Source organism: Rhineura floridana, chromosome 3 (genome assembly GCF_030035675.1).
Source record: "Rhineura floridana isolate rRhiFlo1 chromosome 3, rRhiFlo1.hap2, whole genome shotgun sequence".
NCBI lineage: Eukaryota > Metazoa > Chordata > Lepidosauria > Squamata > Rhineuridae > Rhineura > Rhineura floridana.
The window spans coordinates 198222373-198247399 of NC_084482.1; the positions used below are offsets into that span (position 1 = coordinate 198222373).

General features: G+C 50.9%; 1 protein-coding gene and 1 non-coding gene across 7 annotated transcripts in view; both read left to right on the forward strand.

Moving 5' to 3' along the window:
* The window catches only part of PRRC2A (proline rich coiled-coil 2A), a 39541-nt gene extending 17193 nt beyond the window's left edge, over positions 1-22348 (forward strand). For 4 of the 6 annotated variants that reach the window (XM_061619400.1, XM_061619401.1, XM_061619404.1 and 1 more), the window contains exons 10-32: positions 204-294; positions 722-935; positions 1478-1886; positions 3365-3582; positions 3867-4218; positions 4372-4582; positions 4915-6984; positions 8179-8429; positions 13711-13838; positions 13942-14071; positions 14468-14553; positions 14719-14964; positions 16680-16868; positions 17001-17078; positions 18256-18424; positions 18521-18573; positions 18726-18814; positions 18965-19223; positions 19595-19693; positions 19799-20017; positions 20108-20196; positions 21322-21415; positions 21615-22348. In XM_061619400.1, the coding sequence (XP_061475384.1) occupies positions 204-294; positions 722-935; positions 1478-1886; positions 3365-3582; positions 3867-4218; positions 4372-4582; positions 4915-6984; positions 8179-8429; positions 13711-13838; positions 13942-14071; positions 14468-14553; positions 14719-14964; positions 16680-16868; positions 17001-17078; positions 18256-18424; positions 18521-18573; positions 18726-18814; positions 18965-19223; positions 19595-19693; positions 19799-20017; positions 20108-20196; positions 21322-21415; positions 21615-21752 (5882 nt within the window). In that variant the 3' untranslated portion in view covers positions 21753-22348. The remainder of the gene's footprint in view (positions 1-203; positions 295-721; positions 936-1477; positions 1887-3364; positions 3583-3866; positions 4219-4371; positions 4583-4914; positions 6985-8178; positions 8430-13710; positions 13839-13941; positions 14072-14467; positions 14554-14718; positions 14965-16679; positions 16869-17000; positions 17079-18255; positions 18425-18520; positions 18574-18725; positions 18815-18964; positions 19224-19594; positions 19694-19798; positions 20018-20107; positions 20197-21321; positions 21416-21614) is intronic. The other 2 variants (XM_061619406.1, XM_061619405.1) reach the window with 2 other exon arrangements.
* Positions 3684-3748, forward strand: LOC133382653 (small nucleolar RNA SNORD52). Its single transcript, XR_009762037.1, has one exon. It is a non-coding gene; the product is annotated as a small nucleolar RNA SNORD52 (small nucleolar RNA).
* Positions 22349-25027: the final 2679 nt, after the last annotated feature.

Consider the following 25027-nt stretch of genomic DNA (forward strand, 5'->3'; position numbering starts at 1 on the left):
TCATCAATTTATTATTTTTCTTTGTTGTGTGTGCTGGGACTCTGCAGGAGTTTTTTATTTAACAAAATGTATATACTGCTTGATTGTAGAAAGTCTCTATAAACCATTTATTTTAAAAAAAGATCTTGTTAGTCATACGTTCTGTCCAGCTCCTCATTATTGGATCTGTCAGTCTGAAGCTGCCTGTCTTTTATCTCTCTCAGGAGCCCATGAAGAAGTGGACTACACTGAGAAGCTGAAATTCAGCGATGAAGAGGATGGAAAAGACTCTGATGAAGAAACCACTGAGAACCAGTAAGAATTGACAGTGAGGTGTACATGTGGCCAATTACTGAGGGTTGTATCCAGGCCCAGGCCTACTCAGATTAGACCCTCAGAAAATAATGGGCCTACCTCATTCGGGTCCATTGATTTCAGTGGGTCTTCTCTGAGTAGAACTTATTTGGAGACAAACCTTTGCCTGTCCCACAAAACAGGCACATAAGATGTCAGTTTCGTGGGAAGGAGGCCCCGGGCCAACTAGTCCCATGCTCTTGACCCCTTGTTGAGCTGAAGCCCTGTGTCACATGGATCACCTTACAGAAAAGCCCACCTGGCCATGGCTACATGACAAGAGTACCCGAGTCTACACCATTCCTGCACCTTGTCACCCCAGCTGCAAGCAGTGGGTGCAGGATCCATATAGCCCCATTTGACATGGTTCTCTTCCTCTGTCCCCAAGCAATGATGAGGCTTCTGGCCCAGAAAGCCAGTCATCAGCCCCAGACACAAAGAAGGCTGGAACTCCAAAAGAGGATCAACCCCTTGTGAAAGAAGCCTGGGTCGAAAACTCACATCCCCCAGAGGGTGCCAAAGAGCCGTTGCCTGCAGCCCGGCCTCCGCCGCCACCCCCACCGCCCAACCGGGGTAACTGGGGACAGCCCAATGACTTCCCGGTGAGTCTAAACAGGCTACAAAACTTGGCAGCCTCTGTGGTTGGGAATTGCTATTCAGGTAGGCCAAAGAATGGAGAACTAGTCCCATGCCTTGTCAAGGGGCATAAAAGCAAATTTAAGTTTTAGAGTTGGGGTTACAGTCACATTAGATTTTCAAGTTTTGGAAACATTAGTTTTACACAATGTGTAAAAGTTGAAAACTTCCTTAATCTGAAAAGTGTACATTACTACTACTACTACTATAATATTGCCCTGTTTTTCTGCTTAAAAGATAGGTGTTTGGGTGGCACAGCATTAGCCAAGGTATCCTGTCTTCAAATAGAGCTTCCATGCCAAGTTATTAAAGGGGTGAAGTAGCAAGGAAACAGAACAACTTGGCTGTGAAAATTTTTGATGTTTGAATTCTTGCTTCTTAGCAAGGAAACAAGGTTGTGGGGAGGAACAACCTCTGCTTTGCTTGGATGTTTGAGCTTTCAGCTCTGGTTTTCCTTAATGGAGCAGCTTTGAGTCAAAGCGTCTTGCTCTTTGTCCTCCTTCTCCAGGACCGTCCGCTGCGACCACCTCCCCCAGAAGACGAGGATGAAGCTTGGCGCCAGCGGCGAAAACAGTCCTCCTCGGAGATCTCCGCAGCAGTGGAGCGGGCCCGACGTCGGCGGGAGGAAGAGGAGCGGCGCATGCAAGAAGAGCGACGGGCTGCTTGCGCCGAGAAACTCAAGCGCCTGGATGAGAAGTTTGGAGCTCCTGACAAGCGCTTGAAGCCAGAGCCTCCCAAGGAGCTGCCTGCTGCTGCTACTCCTCCTCCAGCTCCCACCCTAGTGCCCTCGAATCCACCGGCTGCCCCAGTCCCCCCTGAGGAGAAGAGAGAGAAAGAGGAGCCAGTACTAGCTAACAAACCTCGCAGTAGTGTTGGTGGCTGTAGTAGCGGGAGCAGCTTGGACTCTGCCAGTGCTGGTAACTGCTTTTCATATGTATTATGTCCCATCTGTCATCTCCCTCCCCCCTCCCAAAAAAAAGTCATTGGATGGAAACATAAAAGCAAAACAGGAGAGCAGGAAGTTTGCCCGGTTCGCATGCACACGTGCCACTTCATATATGGCCTAACAAGTCTCAGCTAATTGGATGAATGCCCTCTCTTTTGCAGCATTGTGTGAATTGGCCATTGCTACGCACATGCAAGTTATCAGTTGCTGTTGCTGTCATTGGATAATTAGAACATAGGAAGCTGCCTTCTCCCGAGTCAGACTATTGTTCCATCTTGCTCAGTAGGGTTGGCATGGATTGGCAGCAGCTGTCTAGAGCTGCAGACGGGGGACATTCCCAGCCCTACTTGAAGATGCCGGGGTCTGAATCGGGGACCTTCTACATGCAATGCAGGTGCTCTACTGCTGAGCCACAGCCTTTTCCCTGAAGATCCATGTGGGAATTTGGCCTAAGAGTTCAGTTGGGGGAGAGGGGAAGGGTCTTTTGGCACTGAGCCCACAAGCTATCTGTCTTCTTATTTAATTTTACAAAATTTATTTTTCAAAACACCTGAAGCAATATACAGTAACTTCAGCAGTGCCGCCTCCAGCAGTATTGTTCTCATAAAGTGTTCCTGAACAGTAAAATAACACACACACACCCCTCTGGTACAGGAAAGACTGAGCACTCCCACCATAAAAGCCTGGCTTCACAGATGCGTAGAGCAAACCTCTTTGGGGAAGGGCTGTAGCTGGTGGTAGAGCATCTGCTTTGCATACAGAAGGCCCCAGGCTCAATCCCTTGTGTCTCCAGGGAGGGCTGTGAATGATTCGCTGCCTGAAATGCTGGAAAGCCGCTGCTGGCCAGCTTGGACAACACAGAAGCAGATAGGCCCGGGTCTGACTTGGTATAAGGCAGCTTCCTAGATTCCTGGTGTATCAGAAAGTACGTGGGGAGCAGCACAGGCTTGGCTGCTGATCTGGGCGGGGAGGTATATATGGGGCTTAAGGCAGGGATTGGGAAGTGGTGGCCCTCCCAGATGATGATAGGCTCTGAACTCTCAGCATCCCTGACCGTGGACCAGGCTGGCTGTGGCTGATGCAACTTCCTCTTGAAGGGCCACAGGTAGAGATGTGAAGGCCTGGAGAAATTTGGGGAAACCTTTTTCCCATTTTCCCCCAAAGCCTTTTGTGGGTGTTATTCATGATACATTTTATGTTCCTAAAGTAACAAAAGTGATTTTCGATCTGTAAAAGGTGCATTAAAAAAAGTATTGCTTATTTTTCCACTTCCTGCATTTGTTTGGTCTAAAAAGCCGGGTTTTTTCCCTGTCTTCAAAATGTTTGGAAATGTTTCATCTCTAGCTACAGGATCCTCATCCCTGTCTTAAGGGCTGTAGAAATGAACATGGTTGAACCCAGAATCTGCCTGCTACTTCAAAATGTGTGTCTTGTATATGTGCACTGCAGGTGAGCCACCTCTGACTTCTCCTCCCAAGGAAGTGCCTGAAGTGAGGGAAGAGCCACCACCCTTACCTGGGCCTGCTCTTCCAGCAGCTCCCATCCCAACCAAGGTGGAGCCCAAAGGCGAAACAGTTCTTCAGGTGCGCCAACCACCACCTGCTCAGACTCTTAGCTACTCAAAGTACCAGAAGTCGTTGCCTCCACGATTCCAACGACAGCAGCAGGTATGGGGGAACAGGGCTGGGCACCTGGGCTGGATACTTGATCCCAGTTGGGGAAGAGTTGGGAGAGTGGAGATGGGGGGAAAACTTACTCAAGGTTCTGTTGCAGCGATGAGTCTTTAGACTAGAGTCTCTGATGCTCCCTGATGTTCTCACAGCTACCTGAGCAACACATAACTTCCCCATCCAGTGACATCCTCTGTCACGGAAATGGCACCTCTCATGAGGGTGCTGCTGAGGGATGCTGTCAAGGAGCACTCTGTTCTCTCCCCCCTCCCCTTTTTCAGGAGCAGTTGTTGAAGCAGCAACAGCAGTGGCAGCACCAACACAGCCAAGTCCAGCCCCCACTGGCTTCCTCTACCCAGCAGCAGGCAACAAATGCTCCTCTGGCTGCTATGGGCCCCTCGGGCAATGTTCACACTCAGCCTGGGCCAACAGGGCAGCAGCAAGCCCCAGCCCCGCCTCCTGCACAGCAGCCTCCGCCCAAAGGCATGTACCCAGGCTCCATTGGACGGCCTCCACCAATGCCACAGATGAACTTTGATCCTCGCTGGATGATGATTCCGCCTTACATGGACCCACGCATGATGCAAGGGCGGCCTCCCATAGATTTCTACCCACCTGGGGTACACCCCTCTGGTAAGTAGAACTAAGAAGCCTGGTCTCATTAAGTGCAGATTAGCAGGCAGGTACTGGGCTAGCCAGATTTAACTGACCAGCCCAAGGGGATTGGGTTTAGAAGACTGCATGAGCCATGAGATCTGACTCGTGTGTCTTCCTTCTCTCCCACAGGTCTCTTGCCCCGTGAGCGATCGGACAGCGGGGGCTCCAGTTCAGAGCAGTTTGACCGCCATCCTCCCATTCTTCGAGAGCGTGGCACCCCACCTGTTGATCCCAAGCTGGCCTGGGCCGGAGATGCCTTTACTAGCGCCCCCTCTGGTGCAGATCCGCGGCCTCAGACAGCATCCCTTCGGCAGCAGGATGAGGAAGAGAAGGGGTTAAGGTGAGGGAACTTTTAGAGGGAGCGTCTAGGTAAGGGAACAAGATCCGAAGTGATTGAAGTAGTCCCATGTTTGCTTTTAAAGGTGGTCTCATGGAATAGAGGCCCTGGCAATTTGCTCACCATAGTGATGGTGATGGGGGGGCAAAGTCTTCTGCCCATTCCCAGAGAGGCTAGCTGTTGAGGCTCTATTGCCACAAAACTCTTTTTTCATACCCTTCTAGTGCCACAGAGATTGGCAATTGGGGGGAGAGGCAGTTTGCAATGTTTGGAGCCATCGGTTGCTGACGCCAGAATAGAGGGTATTGTCCTCATCCTTGTTATCTCTTTCTCAGGAGTGAGACTCCTCCAGTTCGCCTGCGTGAGGCTATCACGCCACAGCCCTATATGGGGAACTATCAGGGTTTCTCAGAAAATGGCAATCCTGCCTCATTGCACCGCTTCCCAGTGGATGAGCCCCCACGACCAGGGCCCCCCTGGCAAGCCAGCATGGCTTTGACGGCACCGACAGAGGTGAGCAGAAATGGGCGCCCTGAACCCCAAGTCCAGCCACCCCGTAAAAGTGAGGAAGAGCCACAGTTGCTGCATCGTGACCCCCCCGAGGAAGTCAAATCAGTTGAGCCTCCAGTCATTCGGCCCGTAGTGGCTAAGAAACCTCCCTCTGAACAGCCTAAAGAGGACCTTCCAGTCAAAGAGGAGGTACTGCGGCGGGTGGAGAAACCACCACGGCAGCAGCATGAATTCCACAAACAGCCACGGCGTGAGTCCAAGACAGAGACACGCTGGGGTCCCCGTCCTGGCAGCAGCCGGAGAACTGAGGAGATTTCTGGGGACAAGGCTCCACGGCGAGCTGGGCCCATCAAGAAGCCGCCACCCCCTAAAGAGGCAAAAGATGAAGGTGAGGAGATGCGTCCTGCTGGGAAGGTCAAAGAGGGTGGAGAGCCAGTGAGCAGCAAGCCTGAGCTCCCTAAAGAGTCCCCGAAACCAGGCAAAGAGAACAAGGCAAAGCCGGTGGTAAATGGTGGAACAGTGATGCCACCTAAAGAGCAGCAACAGGGCCCACTGTCACCAAGCCGGCATCGTCGGGATGGCCCATATGAGCGCGGCGGCTACACTGGCCGTGGACGCGCCAGGGGGCGAGGAGAGTATTTTGCTCGAGGAAGGGGATTCCGGGGTGCTTATAGTGGCCGTGGACGAGGTGGCCGTGGAAGAAGCCGGGAGTTCCGCAGCTACCGTGAACCTTTTTACCGGCTGGATGATGGGGCTGGCAAAGCCACAGGGCCAAGCTCCAACTTCCGCCCACGCAACACGAGTGAGACACGTAGCGAAGGCTCAGAGTACGAAGAGATACCCAAACGGCGGCGTCAGCGGGGCTCTGAAACAGGAAGTGAGACGCATGAGAGTGCTAGTGATGTGGCCCATTCAGACAAGGAGATGACCAAGGAACCGACACCAAGCCAGCGCAGCCGAACTGTTCCAGTGACTTCTGCATCGGCACCTTCTGCCCAGCACCCTGGCTTGCCCCGATTTGCTGACAAGATGCCACCGCGCCTCTCAGATCCAGGCACCCGTGGTGGGCGTGTCTTCACTCCTCGTGGTATCCCTTCACGCCGGGGCCGAGGAGGGGGTCGTGCACCCCCTGGTGGATGGAGCTCTCCATCCAAGCCCCAGCCCAATAAGAAACCCGAGAGGCAACCAGAGGTAGTTCTGGAGTCTTCTGGGAAAGAGAAGGTGTCCTCAGGCCCTCCAGCAGTGACCCCAGAAGAATCGTGTGGCTTTCAAGCCCTCTCAAAACAGCAGCCTCTTGGCCCTGGCTCAGATCGTGGCTTTGACCGGCCACCCCGTCGCCGGCGCCATGGGCGCTCACAGCAGCAGGACAAGCCACCTCGGTTCCGGAGGCTGAAACAGGAGCGTGAGAATGCGGCCCGACTCAATGGCGAGCAGAGAAGTCAACCCTTCTCCCCTGCTCCTACTGTCCCGCTCCCAGAAGAATCAGCTGCCCGGCGTGTGGCTGGCACAAAATCTCCTGACTTGTCCAACCAGAACTCAGACCAGGCTAACGAGGAGTGGGAGACTGCTTCAGAGAGCAGTGACTTCACTGAGCGCAGGGGCGGGGGTGAGAAGGAGCCAGCGCCTGGTGGACCTCCCCCCACTGCCTTCCTCAAAGGTGGCTGTTCTGGTGCACCTTCTGTGGGTGGGCGGCCGCCCAACAATGAGCTCAGCTTAGCTCAGAGGAAGGAGATGTCCAAGCGCAGCTTTTCCAGTCAGCGGCCTGGCATGGACCGGCAGAACCGGCGTTCTAATCCCGGCCCAGGGGGAGGAGGCGGCAAACCTGGCCGTGGAGGGAGTGGCGGTGGGCGCAGTGGTGGTGACAAGAGGAGCTGGCCCTCTCCCAAGAACCGCAGGCAAGTTCTTAGAGAAGTGAGCCAGAGAGAGAGAGGGGTGTGTGTGTGTGTGAGAGAGAGAGAGAGAGATGGGTAGATAAAGTCTGGTTTGGGAGCAGGAGGCATGGCAGAAGAGAGTAAGATGGAAAAGGAGAAACAGGCAGGGAATTATGGGTGAGGAAGACGAGCCAAGGAAGGGTTTTGACTAGATTGTTCTGGGCCTGTTAGGGATTGGCCAGTGAGAGGGAGAGAAACAAACAGAGTGGATAGTAGAATGATATAGCCTTCGCTAGAAGTGGGCAAGGTGTCAGCTAAGTTGCTGACTGTGTTTGCTTAAAATTTTCCATACCACTTTTTGTTATAAAAATTAAACCTTTTTCTGGGCCTTGTATGCTAATGCCAAAAAAGAAAAAGTAGCAAGATAATGCATTGGCTGTTTGCTTTGGGGGAGGGCATTCAAAAGCAGCAGGGGCCACAGCCAGGGCCTCTTGTCATGGCAGCCAGTCTGGCCTTGTGGGTAGGCGTGGTGGAAATCAAAGTGATCCTGCCACAAAGGTGGGCTCATGCAAAAGGAGACATTCCCAAGATAATTGGGACTCAAGCTGGTGATGGCTCACCAAATGAGAATGAAATTGGATGTGTTTGCAGGTGTGATGTCCCTGGTTTGTCCTTGATGGCTCAAGGAACTTTGCAGGGTAAAGAACCAAAATCCCCTGCAACAGGAGTGGGAGGTGGGAGACAATTCTTGATTCCAAAGGCCCACATCTGAGGCCCCAAAGAATTTACATAGTGTCAGTCAGCATATTCAGATATAGGCTGAAAAAAATGTCAGCTTCATAGAGCCACTTTTTCCCTTGAACAGCTTGTCTCCTTTTTCAGTACTATTCTGAATGATTATCCGGATAATGGGAATGTGCTCCTCATAATCATAATTCTTCTTAAATCCTTGCCTGCCACTAAAGTTAACAAATCTGTAGCTGCTGAGTGGGTGTGCCTACGGGAAAGAGACAGGGAGCAAAACCGTGGCGGGGGGGAGCCTGTAAGAAGGCCAGGGGAAGTTAGGTGTGGGCAGAAGGTGGAGGAGGCATCCTCCATCATTGGCTCAGGAGAAGTGGGCACTATCAAAAGATGGAGGGGATTTTGAAGATGACTTGAGGATGGCGAGGGAGGGAAGAATCAGCCAGCCCCTTTTGTAACCCTACCTGCCTCTTTTAGCCGGAACACCGATGACCATTCTCCGGGCCTCAGCCTGCCCCCGGCACCCACCACCAGCACTGTGTACCGCTTGGACCGCGTCATCCACAGTGACCCAGCTGGCATCCAGCAGGCTCTGGCTGAACTGGGCAGCCGCCACACAAAGCCAGCCTCCCCTGGCCCTGCCCAGTCGCCCTTCCTGGGGCCTGGAGGCAGCAACTGCTCTGCCCTCCCGTTGAGACGCTTTGAGAGCAGGAGCAGCGGCAACACAGGTAAGCCTGTGCTTAGTAGCCAGAAGCTCTCTGGGGTTTTGGGACTCGAAACCCCCAGAATCATTCTTGGTGATAACTTGCCTGTCAAGTCAATATTTATTTGTTGTACTAGAATTGCAAAAAGAAGCTTTTGGTTCAGTCGATGGGAGATGTGTCGTGGGACAGACATAACTGGTAGCTGTGTTGAGTGCCTTAATCAATGCTTCAGCTGCAGTTGCTCTTAGCAGCTCCAGGGGACTGCAGTTCTTCCCATCATTCCCAGCTCTGTGACAGAAAACTTTCTCTCATGGATGACAGAGGTCTCCAAGCGGGTTCAGTAGCTTCCCCTGTAGCTCAGAGACAGGAAACTCTTCAACAGACTTTTAAGCTCCTCCCCTCCTGCTGAGGCTCAGTTTTTAGTTTCCTGTCGGCTCGGAGAGACATCTTGCCTGATTTCTCTATTCTCTTTACTAGATATATTTCTCTTCTCATTTCCTAATCTAAGATATTTTATCTTTTATACCCTCCCCTCGTGTTTATGACCATTATTTTGAATAATTTCTGTCATACTAAATACCTTACCTGTTTAGTTCGCTCCTTGTCTTCAACAAACTGTTGATTCTTCGTCGTCTTCTATCTGTTTAAAAAAAAACAAAAAACCCCTTAATTCTACTGTCCTATTATTTCTTACTTCTCTGAAAGCTGTCTTAACAGTTACCTCAGAATTTTCTTCTCCTCAGCCAATTTTTCTTTGCCTGAACTATTGCTCTGCTATTGGCTGCCTAATCGATTTTTTTATATGGAGAAACGCAGCATTGAGGCTCACCTTTCTAAGAAAAAGCAGACTAAATCTGGGCAATACTCGGCCGCAGCCGTGTTCAGATCCCAGTCTTCACAGCTTCCTGCCATTTAAAGCAGGAATAAACCATCGATCGCTAGTGACCCTAAGGAGGGCACTTCTTCCAGCTATGGCGGTAGACGTGGCTCCGGTATGGAAGTGTACCCAGGTAGGGAGTCCACGGATGTGGTTCCCTGTCCCAAGGGGTTGCGGGAAGCGGCGGCAGTTGTAATTGGAAGCGCAACGTCAGGCTCTAGCATCCCGAAAGCAGTTGCAGCCGCCATTTTGGATACTGGACCAACCTTACCTGCCATTTTGGAGCCTGGAATGAGAGGCTCCGCCATTTTAACTGAAGGAGTAGCAGTGCAGATGCCACCATGGATTCTGTCCAGTTCTCCTGCAGAGCCATGGTAGCAGCAACTGTCGCTTGTAGACATCTATGGCTGAACCACTGGGATGTGGACATTTCCTCCCGTGCAAATTTGGCTTCTGTCCCTTTTTCTGGCACAAAGTTGTTTGGTGACGCAGTGTTGCAGGATGTTCTGGTGGAGACAAGGGACAAGAGGAGGATGATGCCCTTCCAAAGACGGGAGGACAGACATTCGTTTCGATGTCCTTTTTCTTCGCCTCAGGTATTTCATTCCTTTTGTGGTTCCAAGAACCCAAGTCGAACTAGAGAATTCAGAAGCAGCCGTCCCTTTTGGAACAGATCTTGTTTTCAACAACGTTCTCAGCAACCTAACGCTTCCAAAGGCACTTATGGTCAAGGAAGACAGGCACGCCAGAACAAAGACGCTTTTGACTCAGATCAGATTCCGCCAGTAGGGGGCAGACTCAGTCAGTTCTTGTACCATTGGCAAGAGTCCACTCAGGACTGTTGGGTACTCAAAATAGTGAACATAGGTTACAAGATAGAACTGTCGGAGTATCCACCTGCCAAGTTCATTCCTTCCCCAGTCTCAAGCTCTGGTTGAGTGTGCAGTAAAGCAACAAGCAGTATTCAACGAAATATGTCACCTGTTAAACATCTCTGCAATAGAGGAAGTTCCTTCCCATGAGCGTTTCACAGGGCTTTACTCAGTCTTCTTCTTGGTGGGGAAGAAAGATGGCACGCGGTACTCGACCTGAAGTTTCTAAACCGCTTTGTTATCCAGCGGAAGTTCAGGATGGAGACCATAACATCCCTCAAGGAGGCTCTACAACATCAAGATTACCTGGCCTCAATAGATTTGAAGGAAGCATACCTTCATATTCCCATTCTCCCAGCACACCATTGCCTGCTCCATTTCTCTTACAACGGAGGTTACTACCAGTTCAAAGCCTTACCTTTTGGTCTGTCGTCAGCTCCAAGAGTCTTCACCAAGGTAATGGCGGCATTAGTGGCCAGCCTTCGGGTACGTGGCCTACACATATATGCTTTCCTGGACAACTTCCTGATCTGATCCAAGTCCTTTTACCAGGCCCAGGAGGGTGTCCAGATAACCTTAGCCCATTTAAAAGACCATGGATTCTTGGTGAACACCATGAAGAGTCACCTAACTCCATAACAGCAGCTATAGCACCTGGGGGCATGGATAGACACAGTTCACCAATCTATTTCCCTTTCTCAGGAGAGGGTTTACAAAATCAAGGCCCTATCGACGTCCTTGGCTCGGGTGACATCAGCAGACATCATGAAGTTGGCAAAGTTGTTGGGCATGATGGCCTCTGCCATAGGGATTACTCCTTGGGCTCGCCTACACTCTCTCCCGCTGCAATGGCTGTTAATAAACTATCAGGAGGACATTGCACACTGCAGGCACCGCTATGTACGAATTCCCCACAGTGTCAAGACATCTCTTCTTTGGTGGAAATCAGAGGCACATCTGTGAAGGGGTGTCCTGATGTACGATTCCCCTCGCTCCCTCATCACCACTGATGCCAACCTCAAAGTATGGGGAGCTCACTGTCAGGGCCAGTATATCCAGGGCAAGTGGTCACAGTCGGAGTCAACCAGAAGCATCAATTGGTTGGAGCTTCGAGCAACACACCTGGCGCTTTGTCACTTCATTCACTCAGGTTTCCAGATGTTTTGATTCGAACCGACAGCACGACAACCTGTGCTCACTTGAACAAGCAAGGGGGCACAAGGTCATTATCACTACAAAGGGAAGCCATGGACATGCTTTTGTGGGCGGAACAGCATCTTTCCTCAATCAGAGCAGAGTACATCCAGGGCCATCTAAATGTGACAGCCAACTGGCTCAGTCAGCAACAACTGTTCCCGGTGGAGTGTGCCCTCAACATGGAGGTATTTAAATCCCTTCAGTCTATGTTTGGAACTGTCACCATAGATCTGTTTGCCTCGGAGATCAATCACCAGAAGAGACGTTTTTACTCGAGGTACCTGTCTCACAATGCGGAACAGGTGGATGCCCTAGCAGTTCCCTGGCAGAAGAGCCTGCACTATGCCTTCCCTCCGACACCTCTGTTATCCAGAGTTCTCAAGAAAATCCGATCAGAGAGGGCCATTGTGGTGTTAGTGGCCCCATACTAGCCATGACGTCCATGGTTCTCAGACATCATTCAGTTGACCACATCACCCCCGTTTCATCTTCCATCAAGGCCAGACCTGCTGCATCAGGGTCCACTGCTACACCCGGAACCCCAATGGCTTCAGCTAACCGCCTGGAAATTGAACGCCTGCAACTGTTAAATTCGAGCATACCGGCAGAGGCGGTGACTACCATCCTGGCGGCCAGGCGACCATCAGGCAACGTGGAAGACGTTTTCCTCTTGGTGTGGCAGAAAAGGGGTTGGACCAGTATCGGCTGGGGTCTATGAAGTGCTGTTATTTCTACAAGACAGGCTTCAGAAGGGCATGTGACCTAACACTCTGAAAAGGCAGCTCTCAGCTTTGTCATCTGTCTTACAAATCAGGGACTTCAACTCGACAGCGATGCATCCGTGGTTGAAGCGATTCCTTAGGGGAGCTACTACTCTTAGTCCACCAGATGTTCACCGATTTCCAACCTGGAGCTTATTACATACAGTTCTGGCTGCACTGCAGAAACCTCCATTTGAGCCATTGAATTCCGTGCCACTGAAATTAATGTCGTTTAAAACAGTTTTTCTCTTTGCCATCATGTCGGCATGATGGGTGTCGGAACTACATGCACTATCCATACAAAAGCACTTACATTCTTTTCATAAAGAGAGTGATTTTGCACACTAATCCAGCATTCGTGCCTAAACGCTATTTCACAGACAACAGGAGTTACTCTTACCTTTATTCTGTCCTCACCCTTCTCACCCCAAGGAGAAGGCATGACATTCGCTGGATGTAAGGCGTGCTCTAAAGGTGTATATTTCCCGCACAGAGTCTTTTAGACGTTCTGATTCACTATTTGTGTCCTTTCATCCAGCCACTATGGGAAAGCAAGTGTCTTCCGCCACACTAGCATGTTGGATTAAGGCGTGTCTTTCTCTGGCTTATGAGGCACTACACTTACCGTCTCCTTTGCACATTACAGCACACTCAACCAGGCCTGCTGCTACTTCAGCGGCTTTTTCCACAATTGCTCCAGTGGCAGATATCTGCAGAGCAGCAACATGGTCCACTCCGAACACCTTTACCAAACACTATAAAATTGATTTCTACGCCTCAGCTGAGGCTTCTTTTGGCCGCAGGGTTTTACAACAAGTCCTGCCGACATCTATCCCACCCTAGGTCTGCAGCTTTAGTACGTCCCACTTGGAGACCTCTGTCATCCATGAGAGAAGGGACGGTTTGTCCTTACCGTAAACGGTGTTTCTTCATGGATGATGAGAGGTCTCCAAGGCCCACCCTTGCAGAGTTTATATGGTGGATGGGACAAAGTCTATGAGTGCCATGACTTCTCCGATATGTTCTCTGTTGGTCAATATACCGTGTTACTAATGCTCTTGGTTATTGTCAAGTTTGGTTGTTTTTTCTCTTCATACATGTTATGTTTGGTGGTAAACTGAGGCTGAATTCCGAAGCTTTACAAGAAATGAACTCGGCCTCAGCAGGAGGGGAGGAGCTTAAAAGTCTGTTGAAGAGTTTCCTGTCTCTGAGCTACAGGGGAAGCTACTGAACCCGCTTGGAGGCCTCTCATCATCCATGAAGAAACACCGTTTATGGTAAGGACAAACCGTCCCTTCTAGAAGCTAGCAAACTGCATCAGCAGTCGGGTTACCCAGTGCACAGTACGAGCGTGTATTTTCAGATTCCAAGAATGGCTGCTGACGGGCTTTGAGGAGGATTGTTGTACTGTTTGCTGCATTGCCAGGTGCTTCCAGCCTCAGAGGGATAAGATACCTGACCCTCCACCCTAAAGGGGAACTTGCTGGTTTTTTTGTGCACATGCCCCTCCCCCTTTTTCTGGCTGTTCCTACTACACCGCCTCTTCCCCACCACCCTACACTCCCTTTTCACTAGAGACCCCTTTTTTTTTAATCCAGACTCTTCCTTCCTGGAGAAGAACCAGCTGCTTCACTCCAACAGTGCACCTGTGAAGGAATCCAGCATGGTGAGTGGCTTTTCTGCAAAGCGCCGGGAAAGGCCTCGTAAGCAAGATCTGCTGCAGCAGGTAAGCAATTTTTTCCCGTAGTCCTTGTGTGAGGCAAATGGAAGTGAAGGCTTACCTGGCTTTGTACATTCTCACGGATAAGTTTCTTCCCCGACTCTCTCAGGAACCCCTGGCCTTTCCCAGTGGCCCCGGCTTTTCAGCCCCCAAAGAGGAGACCTCCAGTGAACCTCGCAGCAGGAGCGTCCCAGTGTCTGAGGGGCTTGCCCCACAGATCTGGAACCAGCTGAATTCGAGTGAGTTGCTGGGGATGGTGGAGGGCAGGGAAGGCAGTGCTCTTAGGATTGGGAAATCAGAACTGGCTGCAAGAGGGGACAACTCGTTGGATCAGGAGAGAGCTGGGAATACTGGTTCAAAGGTGAAGATGGTCTTCCCGTTGGGTGGTTCCTATTTTGTCTCTGAAAGGGACTTTTCCCCTTGGACATCGTGGGTGCATTGGCCAGTAGTGGGGGGAGATGTAACTTCCCCAAGAGACTTGTAATGAGTAAAGAATGATGAATAGAGTTTACCTTCTGATGAATGAACCTAAGTTTAGGAAGGCTAGAGTGAGGTTTCAAGACTATCTTAGAAGGAAGACAGCATTGGAAAGACCTGGACCACTTCTTCATGCTGGCTGTGTTTTGTTTCATCAGACTCCTCCCGAAAGAGTTACCGCCCTGCCTCAGTGGAACCGTGGATTGACCCGCTGAACGCCTTTGAAGAAGTTGCCAGTACGGAGGTGAGGGTCACAGCTGCAATGTAAAAGTGTGCTGGGTTGGTGGTGCAAGATGTAGGGAGGCTCCCTTTAGAGGGCAGAACTGGGCTTTGCAGAAGAGGAAGTCTTTCCGTTCCTGCTGTCTTCCCCTTAACCCTATTTGCTGAATCTCCTTTGCCGCTTGGCCAGATGAGCTTGTCAGACAGTGGTGTGGACCTCAGCAGTGACTCGCAGGTCTCCTCGGCCACCTGCAGCCAGCGCAGCTCTCCCGATGGGGGTCTGAAGGCCACACCAGATGCTGGAGTCAAACGCAGCGGAGCCATCGGCAAGAGCAATGAAGATGCCACCGCCGCTGGCCCAGAGGGAGCAGAGCCGAAAGAGCAAAGGAGGCGGCCACCGCCAGCCAGAGACTCCAGTCTGCTAAAGGATAAGAAGGTACAAAATCAACTCTGGAATTACCCACAAACCATCAGTCAACACTGTTTTTATTTATGTCTTACATTTATTTCCCACCTGTCCTTCCAGGAGCTCAAGATTGTGTGTATGTTTTTTCCCTCCCCGTTTTATTTTCACAACAGCTCTGTTAGGTAGGTTAGGCTGAGAGGTAGTGACTGGCTGAAGGTCACCCAGTGAGCTTCATGGCTGAGTGGTAATTCGAACTCTGATCTTCTCGGTCCTAGCCCAACCCCCCAACCGTTACACCGCATTGGCTCTGTTATATCACATGCAATACATGTGCACACATGCTCTTCCATTGGTCTCTCTGAGTTCTTGTTTTCCAGGCTGGGTTCCTTTGACACGCCCAGTTCTACTGAAACAGCTCTCCAGAAGGTTTCTGATGAGTAGGTGTGTGGTGCCATATCAAGTGGTCTCTTCTGGGTCTTCCCTTTGCCCTTGACATGAATGCTGCCTCTTGACACAGTTGATCCTGCCATCATCCTCACTGTGCTTCTGAGATGCTCTCTACTCCTGACTTGACCACCTCTTTTTTTTCTCTCGAGTTTGTTGTTTTTGTTCCGGTTAAGGCTTGGTCCTTGGCCTCAGTGCCTTATTACAAATGGGGATCTGTGAGAATTTCAAGATGTTAACACTCCACCCTCCAATGATCCTTTTGGCAAGCAAAGAAAGGGCAGTCCCTTCACTGCCAAAGGCGTTTGGGGTGGACATTGAGCTCGTAAGAACGTAGTTCCTTGGAACCTGACTCTCCTTCCTTTGAGACCATTTTGATGGCAAAGGTGAGCTGAGCTTGCTTCCCTATCAGGAATATTTGGGGGTGGGATTGATTTGGGCTCTGAGGATACACAGCCACAGAGCATTTTTTCTGACTCAGCTTTTTCAATAAGAGCTTGGCCTCCTTTCTTCTTTGCTGAAAGGAGTCCACGTGTTGGTGGCTTAAGGGGATCTTTGCGTGGTACGTGTAGCTAAGAACAGAAGAAGAGCCTGCTGGATCAGGCCAGTGGCCCATCTAGTCCAGCATTCTGTCCTCACGGTAGCCAACCAGGAGCCCACAAGCAGGGCCCAAGCTGAGAGTGTGTGTTCATGTGTTTGCTTCCCATTTCTTCTTGCTGTGGGATTCTTTCAAGAAACCCTCTCCCTGTCACTCCTGAAAGTATCTTTGGGAGCAATAGAGGGGCTTGTAGGATCAACTTTGTTTTTTACTAGGACCCGGAGGCAGGTGCAAATAAGATCTATCGGCAGATCCCGGCCTACCATCTGACCTGTCATCAGCTCACTCTCCTCCCAGCGTGCTCCTCGCTATCTTTTCAGGAGATGAGAGCTTTTCTCCTTGACCTCCCTCCTCTTCCTTTACAAAGCTAGCCTGACAAGCTGTCTAGGCGCAGTGAAGATGTCAAAAGTCTCAGGAGATGTCTGGGTGTCACTTCAGGGCTGGTCACATTGGCTGACTTGGCAGTGCAGTGAAGTTGATGGCGACTGCTGCTTCAGCGCAGCCTGTCTGGGCCAGCCAGTTTTTTCTTGGGCCTCTTTGGAGGTGGCTGCCAGGGCCATTGGCTAGGCTAGTAGATGGCATCTTCCTAATGCAGGTGTCAGGCCTGCCACACAATTTCCTTGCCAGAAACAGCCCTCAAGGCAAACATGTCTAGAAGGACCCATAAGCTTCACCACCCCTCCTCCTCCTCCTCCTGCGACAGGTGAGCAGCTCCCCTGAGCCGCCGCCCCGAGAGCACCCTCCCCCTGGCGCTATTGGCACAGAGCGTTCCCAGCGAGCGGAGAAAGCAAAAGACAGCACAGAGGGGCTGGGTGTGATGACGTCGGAGCCAAGCCCCCAGCTAGAGTCCCCCGGGGCCTGCCCACCCATCCAGTTTGGTGCTAGCGAGAAGGTAAGTGAGAAGGCCGGGAGTCCTGGCTTTCTTCCTGCACAATGGAGGAGAGAGGCAGGACTCGTGAGTCTTGCAGTTGCCTGTTTGACAAGTCCTGGACCTTGATTCTCACTCTGGTTTTGCCCCCTGCAGGATGCCGACCTTCGCTTCATGGTGAACGAGGGACCAAGACAGGACAAGGAAGAGCTGCATCAGGCACTTGCTGAGGGGGTGAGTGGCGAAGCTGGTGCAGGGTGTGAAGGGATTCCCTCTTCTTCTTTTTTCCTTACTCAAGTAGAGCCTGGAGGGCTGCAGTAGAGCTTAGGTTTGCTGGCCAGGGAGTGGGTGGCTTCACACTCCAGCTTTGAAGGCAAAAGAGGCTCCAGTTGCTAAAAGGAAGGGCTGCTCCCCAGCAGTCTCTTGGATCAAGCCTCAAAATCTGCCGCAGCAGAGCTGACTTGAACTGGCTTCTCTTTCGAAAGGCCCCTCTGGACAAGAGTGGGAAGAAGTAGCTTCTCTCTCCCTAGAGCTCAGGCCATTGAGTACCGTTTTAAATCCCACGTTCCATACAGGATCAAAATCAGGAAAAGCATCCATGCCCTAACAATGTCCAGGCTTAACTTCTGCAACATGTTGCATATAGGGAATGCCTGTGAAGATCTCCCAAAAGTTTCAGCATATTAAAAATGCAGCAGGCAGACTGCTGTTCAGCAGGAGTTGTATGGAATATATTTTTGCCAGGGTGGTTTTTTTAAGCTTCATTTTTTTTGCTGCTGTTGCGATACATGAAACTTTTATGTGATTTCTTTCTTGGTTTATTTTTGCAAGCGGCATCAAGGCAAAGTATTAATTTGAATTAGTGAATAAAAATTGGGCCTGTTTATTTTATGTATTCCATTTATACCCTGCCTTTCTTTTCATGACAGAAACCCAAGGTGGCTTACATATGGTTCCCAGGCGGTGTCCCATCCAGGCACTGACCAGACCTGACCCTGCTTAGCTTCAGCAGGGAGCTGGCCTCATGTGCCTTCAGACCACAGCCTGGAAAAGTTACTTTTTTTGAACTACAACTCCCATCAGTCTAATCCAGTGGCCATGATGGCTGGGAATGATGGGAGCTGTAGTTTAAAAAAGTAACTTTTCCAAGCTCTGCTTCAGACCATAGCCTGGGACTCTGTTACACTAGAGCAGCCTTTCCCAACCAGTGTGCCTCCAGATGCTGTTGGGCCACAACTCCCATCAGCCTCAGCCAGCATTGCCAATGGTCAGGAAAGATGGAAGTTGTGGTCCAACAACATCTGGAGGCACACTGGTTGGGAAAGGCTGCACTAGAGTAAGGAAGCATTGGAGGGCTAGAGCTTGACTGCCCTTCCTTTTTACCTCTTCGTCACCTCCTTTCTCTCTCCAGCTGACCTCTACCCCCCGGGAGTGGGAGCTACTCCCCCCAGCACCTCCCAGCCACAGAGCTTCCCCAGAGGTGGCTCCTGGTCGCTCCTGTGAGCCCCGACCTTTCCCTGTGGCCCCAGCCGCTGCTTCCTGCCTGCACAGCCTCCCGGCAGACACTTCTGTGTTCTCAGGTATGGAGTGGCATTTGGAGTGCGGAGGACAGAAGGTTACTTCATGTGGCTTTCAGCTGGATTGGTGGCTGACTGCTCTCTCTCTCCTCCCTACAGGTGAGAGGGGCCAGGGGCAGCGACTATACACGGAGCTGTTTTATGGGAACCAGGTACCTGCTTTGGCAAATTGAGGAGAGGAATACCTGAGACAGAGCTGGGAAGCCTCTTGGGCTTAGCTATGCCAGGCTTCCACCATAGCTGAAGAGGAAGCTGGGGGAGTTCCCGTGTCCTCTGATGATTTTCTTGCATCCTCTCCCTGCAGGTCTCCCCTGCCCAGCTCGAGTCCCAGATACACAGCGCAAGTGGTGGTGGCAGCTACCGTCCAAGCACCCCCTCTCTGCACACTTACAGGTACGGGCAGGCAGTGGAGACGAGTCCGGAAGTCCCTGTGGGCCAGGAGAGATCCCGGAGTCTCTGCCCTGTGGCGTGCTTCTCCTCCCCACCGTGTGGTTCTGGAGGGGTCCAGTCTACCCTGGTTGACGTGGCTTCCTTCTTCCGTAGGTCCCAGCACCTGTACCTCCAGCCAAGCCCCACCCCCCCTTCTCCAGCTCAGGCGGCGGCGGGTGCCATGTTGCCCAGCTCAGCTCTGCTTTCGGGGGTGGCCCTGAAGGGGCAGTACGTGGAGATATCGGCCTTGCAGGCGGCTGAGCTGCCCAAGCTGCCAGCGACGGGGTTGCTGTACCAGGCGCCCCCTCCCTCCTTCATCTACAGCTCTGCCTTCTGCGGCAGCCAGCTGGCTCCTGAGCAAGCCCTGCTTCAGGTACTGGTGGCAGAATCGGCTAGAAGGCAGGACTTCTGGGAGTTGGGGGTGCAGATGGAACCAGGATTGCTGGAGAGAGAAGGTCATGATACGGCAGAAATTTGGGGTGGGGATCAGAGCAGGGCAAAAGGAAACTGGGATGGCGGAGAGCCCTTCATAAGCCAGAAACAGAATCTGCTTGGCCACTCTGGGAAAGCGGATGCTGGACTGGATAGGCCTCAGTCCCATTCAGCAGGGCTCTAACTGTGTTCTTGGGTTCCAAAGCATTGGAGCCAACCAAAGCTGGTCTCCTCTGGCTCTCAAAGAAGCTGACTACAGTGGCGACCCCATCATGACTGGCTGCCTCTCCCCCCCCCCCCCCCCCCGTGCAGGTGCGCCAAGAATTGGCATCCCCCTCTGACTTCTACCCAGCTACTCTGGGGCAAGGCAGCCAGAGCAACTTCCTGACTGCCACAGGCCCTGCTCAGCAGGTGAGCAAGTCTCCCATCCCCTGCAGCCCGGCTCCTTTCTGAGAACTACCCAAGAGCCTTCATGCAGTGTCTCTGTGTGAGTCTCTCCTCTCTGTCCTGCTCTAGGTGCTTTTGCCAGTGGTGGAGCCACCCCAGCTGTCCCCTGTGGTGAACTTTGGCTCTTTGCAGCAAGCACCACCTGCTGCCCCTGCCCCACCACCGCCTCCCCCGATGCCCCTGGTGCCCATGGCTACCCAGGCTCTGCGGCCACCAGGGCAGCTGGCTGGGCGCCTCATCTCTCCAGCCATGCGAGCCTTTCCTCACGCCGGAGTGGGCAGGAACGAGGTGAAGAAGTGAGGGGAGGAGGCTGGGAGGCAGCCCAGCTGGATGGGAAGTGCCTCTCCCCCTGGTTCTGATCAACCTTTCTCTTCCCAGCTCCACACTCTGGAAATGAAGCCTCTACGGGACTACAGGAAACTTAATGGTCTGGGCTCTGCAGGGGCCCGACCCCCCTCTGGGGCCAGGTGAGTGTTCCGTGTGGGGCCTGAATTAGCTGTGGGAGACGGAGGGAATGTGATGAAAACCAGCAGGATGTCTAAAGTTAGCAGACTTCCCCTGATGCCTGTCTGGATGCCTGGGAATGCTGACGCCCAGGGAACATGGTTTTGAAACCAAAGGGCTGTTGGACCGATGTACTTTTTAAAATTATTTTTAGGGGCTGCTGCCCACAACACCTTGAGCCAGGCACTAGAGGAAGGTGTTTCCCTAAAAGAATCTTGTTATTAGCACTTTTTGCCAGTTCTAAAACTGTTGCTTTCAGGCTCAATGCCATGTAAATATATTTCTTTTTAAAAGTGAAAGGGAATTATAATTTACAATTATGTGCCTTGATTTTTTTCCTCCCTCCACCCTACTCCAAGGCACTGCTGTGACAGACAAGTACTGCAAGACTTCATGCCCAGAGAATATTGGGGTTTGAGTTCCAGGCATTCTAAAGGCTTGGATGTCGTTGGTTGAGTAATGAAGGGGGGTGGGATTGTTTTTGAAGGGTGGGGTATAAATCTTGAGAATGAATAAATTTTCAAAAACAAACACTCTATATGTCTTGTGCTGTGACAGGAAAACTGGATTAAGGATCAGTTTAAGGAAGGGAAACCTGTGTGCTCCCCCCGCCCCCCCTGGATGACGCTGGACTGCAACTCCTGCCATCCCTGATGATTGGCCATGCTGGCTGGGGCTGATCGAACCGGGCAGCCGGCATCTGGAGGGCCGCAGGTTCCCCTTCCTTGGGCAAAAGGAGCTCCCCATGTAAGCAGGGAATACTGTCACCTTTTCCAGATCTCCGTTAAGCAGAAAGGAAGAGTACAAAGTTGCAAAAAGTGGCCTTGCCTTCCGGAGTGAGTGGGCAGAGCAATCTGCTCCAGGAGCCCAGAAACATTTAGGAAAGGGTTTGTTTTTTGGAAGGAAAAGTGGGTACAAGTAAACTCTGGGAAAATGCCTGTGGAAAAACTGCTCTGGTGACCTGGGTTTGTGTCTGCTTGATAAAAGTGCTCTGGGAGTAAAGCTGCTTCCTGAGGAGGAAGAGAGAAGACACAGGCTGCCTTTGGCCTCCCTCCTTGTCTTTGAGACTTTTCTCGTACTGCCCACAGGCCTTTCTCTGGAGGCTTTGGTGCTAGGCTGAAATCCCCTGGTTCTGGCTATGGTGGCATCTTCCGTGCCCAGCGCTTTGAGGTCTACCAGCAGGTGAGGCTGCCTATGGGACTTGCCAAATATGGCTTAATTGAACGCCTTGGAAGGAGGATGGGATAGAAATTTAAAAACTGTACCACCATCTTAATACATCTGGGATTATAGTAGGTTGTAGGAATTTGAGAGTAGTCGTTTATATTGAGGAACAGAGTTCTTTTCTGTTTCCTCTCATCTACTTTGTTTCCCCTTGCAGTCAGATATCCTTCGCTGGAATCCCCGCTCTTGGGAGCGAGTAGCTCAACCGCGTGATGGAACGCCTGCCCGCCGCCTTGAGCCCGATCTCCGCTCCCACACTGACAAGCAAGACCCCAATCTCTCCAACCACCACTAGCCCAGGATGCTGATGCCTCCCTTTTTTGGTTCTGTTAACTTCTTCCCCTGCCCCTTCCCAAAATCGTGGGAGGGCTGTTTGCAGGGGCCTGTTCCTGCTCCCCCTTGGTGTATCCTGAATATGGGGCGTCTCCTTAACTCCTTTTCTGTTTGTATGGGGGGGGTGACACTGGAATTTGCCCCTTCAGGTAAGAGTTAGACACAGTGGGGTGCTCAGAGTGTAATTTGGGAGGGGGGCAAAGATCAGGATTTTGAGAGGCTCCCAGCTGAATGTATTTTTGCTTATTTCCTTTGGTTTCACCTGAGTTTATTTTTCTGGTAGGGGCTGTGTTGCCCTTTGATATGAGGGGAGAGCAGCTCTGAGGTTTGGAGTGTAAATATATATAAATATAAACGTGGGGGGTCTCTCCTCTTCCCTCTTCTATTTATGGGGGTGGGGAGAGATGAGACTGGGAGCCTGTCTCCTCTCCTATTTGCTCCCCTGAGTTTGAAATAGGAAGCGTTGAGTTTTTAAAAGGTGGTCAAGCTGGTTTGTTTAATAAATAAAACCAAAAAAGTTGTTTAAAAAAAACCAATAAACTAAAAAGTCAAACAGTGGTTTTTCCCCCCTTCTGTGTTAACTCTTGCTGATCAGTGTTTGGATTATGTTATCTGTTGATTTTCTCTATAGGTGAAACGTCCAAAATCACATCCATACGAAAAGATAGTCAGGCCCCACTTCTCCACATTCCGCTAATACGGCGGCAGCATGCCGTCATGTGGGTAATAGCGCCATCTAGCGTCCGAAGGCAAGAATGTATGGGAGTCAAGACCTGGGGCATGCATGCCCCTCCCACTCCAGTTCATTCTTGCCTTCGTCCAAGGCACTTATATCCACGTGTACTGTAGGAATTGAGTCTTTAAGTTGTGTGTGAAAATCTTGTGTGTGAGAGTGTTTTTTTTGGGGGGGGGTTGTTTCCCAGCTTTTTTCCTCTCTCCTCTTTCTGTTTTACCTTTTCAGAGATAGTTGGGCTGGTTGGGCTGGTCATTTTCAGTTGTCCCCCCCCCCCTTTCGCTTTCTTCTGCCCTACCTGTTTCTCTTGTTTTTTGGGAAAGGGGGGGGGCTGCTTGTGCCACCTCTCTTTTTACAGCGGCGGCGATGGCTCCTCTCCTTCAGGGCTGTTAGCGGCTTGTGCGGCTTCTCTTTTGCAGCGGTGGCTCTCCCCACATTCAGGGCTTTTTCTTCACCCGTGCGCAGAAGTGCCTGTCGGTGGTAGCAGCGAGTTTGAAGCTCACAGTGGTGGCTTCAACTCGCATCTCGCTTCACCGCGGTGTCCTGCTTGCCTTGCGGTGGCGGTGCCTTTTCCCTGCGGCTGCTACTGCGGCTGCTAGGATCTCGCAGCCGCAGTGGCTCCCTGCTGTTGCTCCTGTGGCACGGTTGGTGCTCATGGCAGCGGCTCTTTCCCTCCCCACTCCCACCCCGGAGGCTGTCTCCTCCACCATGACGGCCGCCGTTGTGCTCCTTCCGTTCACCTCTGTGATGGCCGCCATTTTGTTTTTGGATTTTCCCACCTTTTGCACCGCCATTTTGACACTATGTTCCACTTTTCAGCGATTTTTGTTTTTCGGCGGGGGTCTGGAACCTAACCTGCCATATTAGTGGAGCCCTACTGTATTAGTTCTCTTTACCATAATAATTTTGGAAATTACAAGTGTGGCCTTTTTCAAACTTACTCTGTTGGAAGATGGCTGGTATATTCGTCTTGAGCTAGAGATGGTACTGCAGCTTCCAGATTGCCAGAGACACAAAAGATACGGAGTCTGCAGCACCGTCTCTGTAATCATTACAGCTATACTCCTTCAAAGCTTGCCATCTTCCAATCTCCAGTGGCAAAGAGAAATCAAAACCACGGGTGACTTGGTCTGTCCACTATGAACCCCTTCTGTTGAACACTAAAGAGCATATACCAACTCAACCCTCATGAGGCTAACCAGCCTCTGTTGCTGTAGCGCTTACATGAGGGCTACTGAGTTTGTGCTGCTGCTAAGTCCTCTGAAATGGCAGGAAGGTGCCTTATTTTATTCCTTCACCCACTGCTCTAGCCTTCAAAAGGATAGGGCAGTCCCTCCCTGATAGACACAAGCAAGTCGTATTATATTTTGAGTTTATACTTTGTGTTAGTCATTTGAGCTGTTACCCCTTTCAAAGAGCAAGACTTGCGGGCTTTGCTATTTCTGTCTGTCTTCCTATCCATGGCTACAGCCAAAAGTGTGTGAAGGAAACGCCTTGACAACCAGCAAAGGGCTCTTGGTGGCTAGCTTAATGAAAATGTCAACCCAAGAAGTAGCAGCTGTAAAAGGCATTCCATGCCAGGGATCAAAAATAAAAGCTGCAACTTTTAATACCTTTTGCTAAATCTTTTATGGTGCAACTATACTTGAGTACTAGGTGTAGTTCTGACAGTGCACCCCAAACAAACTATTCTGCAGAAAAAGGCAGCCATAATGAGCACAGGGCTATGAGGAAATGTTACGACATCTATCTCAGCAGGACACAACACATACACATTTGTATGTATGATGTGGAGATTGGGTCAGAAATACTAGACGTGAGTCAGCTAGTGAAGCTGACAAGGAGATCCAAGACAGTTAACTTCACAAAGTGTGTAGTTAATTTTGTCTATGGCATTTGCTTGTGTAGGCTGTGGTGATGGCTTGAAAAGGGGATTAGACAAATTCATGGAATATAAGGCTCTCGGTAGTATAGATGACTAAAATGCCTCTAGTGTCAGAAGCCATATATTCCGCAAAACCACTGAAGTCACTGAAAAACAGGAGCGCTCCTAGCCTGTTTGTAGGCTTCTCGAGCAAGGGATTGGGAACCACCAGGCCATTTTAGGCAAACTACACCCACCTTTTCCCATGCCTGATGTTAGAGGGCAGTAGCATGGGAAATTTCAGATATCAAGAGCACATTTTAACTGCACTCCTACTTCTGCCTGCAAATTACAGTTGTATTAAAATCCTAAACCCAATCAATTTTCTCTTCAACCCCTAGCTCCCTACCTTTCTACAGCAAAAAGTTGAGGTACAAACACAAGTGCAGCTTAGTAATGAAGAGGGATACAAAAAATTTAAAAGAAAAATAATAATTTTTTAAAAATGTAAATAAGTTTCTAAAATAGGTGGTAAAGCGTTAAATAATGTGGATATAAGTTTATACCACCCTATTTAGGAAGTTAACTGGTAGCCATAGGTCACCAGGCATTTCATGGAGGTGGAACAAGGGGGCAGGGT